This window comes from Buceros rhinoceros, unplaced genomic scaffold (genome assembly GCF_000710305.1).
Source record: "Buceros rhinoceros silvestris isolate BGI_N320 unplaced genomic scaffold, ASM71030v1 scaffold44591, whole genome shotgun sequence".
Lineage (NCBI taxonomy): Eukaryota > Metazoa > Chordata > Aves > Bucerotiformes > Bucerotidae > Buceros > Buceros rhinoceros.
The window spans coordinates 1-7,177 of record NW_010393366.1 but is presented as its reverse complement, the minus strand read 5'-3'; the positions used below and the strand labels follow the sequence as shown (position 1 = coordinate 7,177).

The 7,177-nt window shown below is 46.3% G+C and overlaps 1 protein-coding gene across 1 annotated transcript in view; it reads right to left on the bottom strand.

Annotated features, from left to right (window-relative positions):
* The window catches only part of LOC104501073 (NADH-cytochrome b5 reductase 2), a gene marked incomplete at its 5' end in the record, with an annotated part of 8,292 nt that extends 1,660 nt beyond the window's left edge, over positions 1-6,632 (bottom strand). Inside the window, 6 exons of the mRNA XM_010144817.1 lie at positions 506-605; positions 1,437-1,522; positions 2,030-2,113; positions 3,576-3,705; positions 4,662-4,768; positions 6,560-6,632. Coding sequence (XP_010143119.1) covers positions 506-605; positions 1,437-1,522; positions 2,030-2,113; positions 3,576-3,705; positions 4,662-4,768; positions 6,560-6,632 — 580 coding nt within the window. The remainder of the gene's footprint in view (positions 1-505; positions 606-1,436; positions 1,523-2,029; positions 2,114-3,575; positions 3,706-4,661; positions 4,769-6,559) is intronic.
* Positions 6,633-7,177: the final 545 nt, after the last annotated feature.

Sequence of the window (7,177 nt, the reverse complement as noted above, 5' to 3'; positions counted from 1 at the left end):
GAATGCCCAAGTTCAAAGGAGATTCAGCGGGGCTCAGCCTCTCCCTCTGTTTCTAATCTGTTGCCACACCAGCTACACTTACTGCCTTCATCGATACCCGAGGTAGCTCTGTCCTGCCAGAAGCTAACCTGGAGCTGCTGCCAAAGCTGGTATCCGCTGACAGATATTAAGCAATTTAATGCCAACAAAATGCTAATATAACCTGGTTCCGGAGACACCAGAACAGAGCTGTAACGTCTGCTGAGAAGTCCCCAGAACTGGCACATCCAGAAATCCATCAGAAGGTCCTCTGGGTAGCAGCAAGTCCGATCCAACGGGAGTTAATTATTAGTTCACACTGTCTAAGGGCTACCTGCTTTAGATCACTTTTCAAAACAGGTGATGTGGTAAGGCTTGTTTTGGAGGGGCTGGGGATGTCTCTGTTGTTTTGAAGTGTAAGACAAGAAGGTCTGACAGCCCCTGGAACAAGAGTGAAAGGCATTTCCAGCGTGTGCCAGCAGCCTACCTTGGGGAGGTCTGTCCAGCGTGTACCAAAGGGTGAACTGATCAGGATGCCTCTCAGCGATGTCTTCTAGCTCAGCTCTCAGTAATATATCTTTTTCTGTCTGCAAAATGAGACCACCGTTTCGTTTAGCTCCAAACTGTGCCAAGGCACCCTCTAATGCAAGCTCATCTGGCAGTCAACAAAACAAACACAATGATGGCTCATTCAGGCCAAGAAAGGGATTCCCCACCCCACCCTGACATGGATAGCTGTCATCCTTACAGGCTTCTGTAAATTCAGATTAAGAACAACAAACTATGAGACTTCATAGCCACCTGAACGCTGCACTAAAGATGCCCTTTGGACGACGTTTTAATCCAGGCTGAAATCGCAATTATCTGGATTTGTCTCTGACTCTGGCAAATACGGTCCTGTACCAGCTCAGCAAGGTTAACTGTAGAAACAGATTAATGAAACAAATCCTGCTTCCTTGAAATCAATAAGGATTAAAGTCAGTAGGCGATCAGGATCTGTTCACACCACGTATTCCCTCGTATAGGAATTGGGGAGCACAAGTGAAACTGTGAGGAGCCATCTTCAAAACAAAGACAAGACGATCGTGGCAACTGACAGCACCATGCAGGTATTTATAAAGGGCATTATGGATCATTTGTTTATTCGGTGTCTCCTCCTTAAATCCTTTTGACCCAAGACAACATATTAAAAGCTTATATAACCACCATTTCCTGCTCCTCCCCCTGCTGTTTGTACGTGCTATCTCAGGTGATGTTTCCTCGTAAATGGTTGGGTGAACATACAAACCTGAAGTCACTGGAAGGGTGTGAAGTGTGCAGAGCAGTGATTTTTACAGGGGTCGCTATCCAGTAGTTCAGAGGGCAGCAAACAGAAATAGTCCATCAAAGGAGGACGAACCGAGCGGTCATATACTCACCTGATTAGCAAAAAGGAGGTAACATTTTGTGGAGTCCTTGGGATCGTCTGTGATACGACGAATCAGCTGCAACATAGGAGTTATTCCTGTTAAAAAAACAGTGGTTTAAAAAAGGGTATTTCTTTGTGCGGCCGCAGTTTCAATATTAACGCTGCCTTCCGTCAGTCTTCAGTGGGAGCTTAGTTTGCACAGAGCGACACACCTCTGAATTCCTAACCCAGGCCAAGCGCAGCAGCTGGCGGTTTTTACAATAGAAATTGTTTCAAAACAGAAGCAAAACCGCAATCCTTGTATCTGGAGCTTCCCTCTTCAGCAATCTCTGTCACATACGGTAATTTTACCCTCAAGACAGTCTCCTAAAGTACTTTTTGTCATTCAGATTGAAGTGACTTCTCTGAGGTCACACGGTAAATCAGGATTAAAGCTCTGGAGATGCTCGCTCCCAGGACTGGGCTCAAGCCACTGGGAAGCCTCAGTGTTGCCAAATACTCATGAGAAGAAATACAGACATTCAGTGCTCTGCTCCTAACGCGCAGTGTTCGATACTGCTCACACACGCCCGTAAAGATGTCTTAATTCTCTAGAGAATTTACCTGTTCCTCCAGCTATCATCCCAAGATGCTTTGCAAACTTCTTCTCTGGTTCAGCCTTCTTATGAGGCCTGATAAGAAAGGTACCTAGAAGAAATATTCAACACCTATAGGTACATTAACTCAAAAAAAAAAAAAAAAAAAAAAAAAAAAAAAAAAAAAAAAAAAAAAAAAACAGAGATACAAATTCCAGGGGAATAAATTACTACAGCCTACCAGTTAATTAGGACAGATCTTCTGGAAATGCTAAATGGACTCAGCGCAGGACTGAGCACAAAGAGTAGAAACCTCTGTGCCTAAGACCAATCCTAGCTTTGAGCAACTGACTTACTCCTTCCCTTCTACCCAACATCGATTATAGTTAACTCAAGGATTTCCACATCGCTCCCCAAAACACAACTCAGCAGCTGTGAACAATAGTTGTAGCTAAAGGTAACCACGGCTCCCACTGCAGAGAAACAGGTTTCTTCGGCCACCTTCATCATCCTCACTTGCATCATGGATCTGGCCCTTTGTGCGTGTCCACCTGCAGTGGAGTTGTAATTAAACCGGCATCAAGCAAGAACCCCTGGGCAGATCAGCCCCGGGAGTGCTGGAGCCTTGCATACCATTACCAAGTACTTGATTACTGTAATTCACGTCCAGTTAACGACACCCCCGTGACACTCGCGCTCAGCTCCCTGACTACCTTCTAGTACCCTGCCACAAGACCTTGCTGATTTCTGCCTTTGCTTCAGAACCATCACAAAACCAGGCAGTTTGTAATTTAATTGATCTCCGTGGACCAAGCTGAGTGAAAAGCATCTTCCATACGTTGATCACCCTTTAGGAGGTCTGTCGCTAGTAACAAGCTTTCCCACCTCTCTCTGTGGCAGCCCAAAAGGAGCGTTTGCAAAACCTGCCCCACTGGTTTCCTCTGAGATGTAATGGATCAATCGGTACGTTGTCACTCATCCTCAGAGGTCACGATCCAGGGTGGCGCTGAGCTCCTCTCCCCCTGAAGGAGCAGGTAAGTGCACAGTCCCTCTCAGTCAGACCAAAGCAGAATCTTCCACTTGCACTCTGAAAGAGGATTACTCCTCTGAACTTACGTCCCCCAGTCAACCCAGACCAGGTTCATTACGAGATGGAGCTGGCTTTCAGGCAGCTGGTCAGTGGGGAACAACGCTGAGATTCTCAGAGGGCATTTCAGGCCACAACCTCCCTTTCTTAAGAAGGATCTGGAACACCTCTCCCCTTAAGTATAGCTGAGGTACTATTTCCAGTGCAGCTTTCTCAGTAATATAATGACAGTGATTTTTTCAGATTTAATTATATGGTCCCAGGAGTGAGGCACAACGAGCTATTCCTCACACAAAGTAAACACCAACTACTCCTTCCCATCATATCAACTCGGACGGGCTCCTGGTCAAGAGCAGGAAAGGCAGATTTTTTCTTTTCCATTTTTTTAAAAAGGTTCTCTATGGAGTTGTCAGGTTTTATAGAACACCTCTGAAAATAACCTATACAAGTTCCTCTGTTTTGCTCTTCCACCTTCATGGCACAGTACCTGCCCCCTTATAGACGAGGAGCCCATTTGGCCCTCTGAAGTCCATAGTATCTCCGATCTTCATGTCATCTAGGTACTGGGACATCTTCCCACCTTCTGGAAACTTGGGGTTCACATTTTTGTGGTAGACCTGTAAAAAACAAGGATTTGTGTGGTACCACCCCCAGCCTTCCTGCAGGCATCGTTACAAAGTGTACGTCACGGGACTGCCGGCCTGTTGTGCCTTGCAGCCGAACACGTTCCTGTGCTCTGCAGAGAGCCAGGCTGACGGGGAGAGGTGGCAGGCAGGTCACGTACTGCTGCCCTCATTTCACTGTCGCTCCAGAATGAACCTCGTTACCCCATTTTTGTCGTCGCTCATGAAAACAGCGTTGCTGCTGCTGCTTCTCTTTTTAAGGCCTTCCCAGAGACTTCAGACACTTGATGGCTTTTTCACCTTTTAAAGCACCTAAGTTTTAAGTAGTCAGCGACAATTCACTGTTCTTGTAACACAAAGAACAGAGGACACAGGCCCAGGCTTTTCCTTTTGCCAAGGACAAACACTCTTGTAGAAAAGGATTAGAAAAGGCAGAAGTCCCAGGATCAAATCATCCTGCATTCCCTAGCTTGAAGGATCTCCCTTGTTTCAGTATCTCATTTTCTAAATCAATGAACCCCTGAACACAACGTCTGATACTTACAGACGTGTAATTGCAGTCTCCTCAGGGCCACCGAAGACAGTGGTTCTTACAGACTACTGGCAGTTCTTAGCTGACTTAAAGTTCCTAGCGGTACGTACGAGGAGCAGCAAAAGCAGCTTAAGGGAGAGCGATTGCCAAAACCAAACCAAGCACGAGGTCAGTTGCTGCAGTACTTGCGAGGAAGCGATTGCCTTCTCCACCCCGCTACCTCTGCTGCCTCTCGGTGCACAGCAGATACCAGCACACAACTCACTGCTCAAGGATAATGTGAGAGGAGTTGTCTGCCATGCCGCCATCCCATTCAGAAGAAGATCAATCAAAATAAACTCTATTATTTCACTAAAATTAAGGACTTGCCTTCTTTCCAGTTAGCCATTATCTATATTAAAAGGAAATCGATATTTACCTTTATAATTAAATCAACATAACCTTTTGTCTCATCACTGGAAACTGGGGTATAGGCTCGAATCACCAGATTACCATCGATTTTTGCAGAAAGGTAAACATGTTGGCCTAGGGAGAGAGAATGACAATCTGATCAGTTGTGTTATCTTCTTGTTGTTGTTGTTTTTTCATCCCCCGTTTCAAACTTCTCTCAGGCCTGGAGGACGAGACGAGAGAAAAGCAGGTATTGTATCCCATTTAAACCCAAGCATGGTTTGGAAACCCAGCATGGAGAACATTTTTACCGTATGAATGCTGTATAAAACACCTAGTCTCTTTTTTCAATCCAGCAAGAGTTTCTGGAGCACAGGGTAACTGAGGAGAGCTGGAACAGTACAGAATCAAGGATAAGATGCTAGGAAAGTAGAAAATTTATAATAAAATAGTGATATGGAGAGCTTGAGGCTCATTCTCAAGTGCTATCTGTATTTTGGGTTCTGCTGTTCTCATATTCCCTAATGAAGTGAGAGCGAGGACACGCCCGTTCACATCGGCAAAGGCAGACATTAGTATTACGGTTATCAGCAGTAATCGCGCAGACCACAGCTCCCAGAGATTCTGCACCAAGACTCCAACAACAAAGCCTTGGCCCATATTCCTTCTCCGTACCTCCTGCCTCTGCAGCACTGCAGCTTCCACAGCACTGGACACTGCTGTGCACCGAGAGCTTTGCCCAGCCTAACGCTCCACGAAGCAGACTCTGAAACATTGGCCAGAGCCGCCAAACAGCACTAACCTAGAGGGCTGTATGCAAAAACAAAAAGCAGCAACAGTGCTGGCAGAAAACACTTCTATTTTTAGCCAAATGATCCTGGTAAAAAGCAGAAGGCAGGAATCTCCCAGGAAGTAATCTGGTCTGTGCAGCTTCAGGATGTTACCCCTAAGTTCTGAAGAATAAAGTCTGGATAAACACCAGCACTGCAGGGCACTTCTCAGTCCGTTTCTCGTTTGTCTGGATAACGTGGACAGTTCAGTTACACTTTCCCATACAAGCCAAAAGAGACTCTGGAGACAGACTGCTCCCCTTGACAGGCAGCAGCACACAAGGACACGCTGGCAGCACGGCATGGGAAAGACCCTGACCTCACTGTCCAGCACGGGAAACCGAAACACAGCGCAGAACAAACAGGGCTGCCTCTGCCCCATCTGCAGATGAGGGACACTTTCCCTGCAGAGATTACCATCGAGGCAAGGTCCAAGGGTCAATGCCGTCAGTTTTGCAGGGTACAGGAAAGAAGACTCTGCCAGTCCTAGTCTGAAATGGACTTCCTACTACAGAAAGCAAGACGAAGTTGTAAGCGTGTGTATGGACATCAAAAGTAAGTGCATGCGCGGAAAAGGCTCTGCGTATTTCAGCATGTTCTACGTACAGTAGTTGTATCTGCCCCTTCGTCCTGCACAGAACAGCCAAGCGCCTCCCAGTCAGAAGGGCTGTTCTCTCTCTCATTTTCAAGTGTGACCGTGTTAATCCAAAGCATGAGGGCAGCTGACCAGAAACCGAGGGCACCAGATGGAAGGAGAATGCAAATAAGAAATAGGAAGAAGTTTGACAGGCACCATTCTTGCTTATAGCCTGACTGGTGGTGAACTCCATCAGACTCAGTCCAGTTTCCCTGCTCTTGTTCTAACCTACACCACACAGTTCAGCACAAACAGAACAAAGCGCACACAGAAGATCACAACTACAGCCTGCTGGGAAACCTGACATTTCTCTCTGACACAGCAGCATTCAGACGCAGCTTTCTGCATCTTGCTTTGCTGAGCTTTTAATTCCCAAACTGTCAGAAGTTCAAGAATTATGAGTACAGTTACAAATCCCCAAGCAAGAAATACATGCAATGAAGCGTTTTCGGTACTTACCTACAGGTAATCCTAATACATGATCTGGTGAAGGTAGCCCAAACCGGAACTTCTTGGTGTCGTGACTGATTTCCTAACAAAAACCAAGCAAACAAAATCAGAATGAGGTGAACATCACCACTGCTTTAAATTTCAAACTCTACTCAACCCGATACGCTTTAGTAAGCCTGTTCCTTGTTGGCGTGCAAGCCAAATGCTAGGAAGGGAAGCAGAAATGGTTTTGAAAAAATAAAGTTTAAATAGATGAGAAGTTTTAGAACAGTCTTTTTAATTCCACAAGGAGTGCCTTTTGCCTGCTTGTGCAATGCCTACAGCACCTTTCCATAAAGCCAGTCTGGAAACCCTCCATTGCCCAAGGCCAGCGAGCACGTTTCATAGTTCGTGACCAAAGATCAAGCAGCACACAGCGTTCAGGAGCACGGGGTGTGGGTGTGCCTCTCACTCACGCACACTGGACATAAATCAAGGGAGAAATACGGCTCTCAACGGAGTTACATCAAAGAAACGAGTCTACCCTGTTCTTGACACAGCTGTAAGCCCGTAGCGTAGGTGTGAGTGCTTCCAAGGATCCTGCTCTGCCCGAGGGAAACACCGCGGCGTGGCTGCGGAGTCACCGCC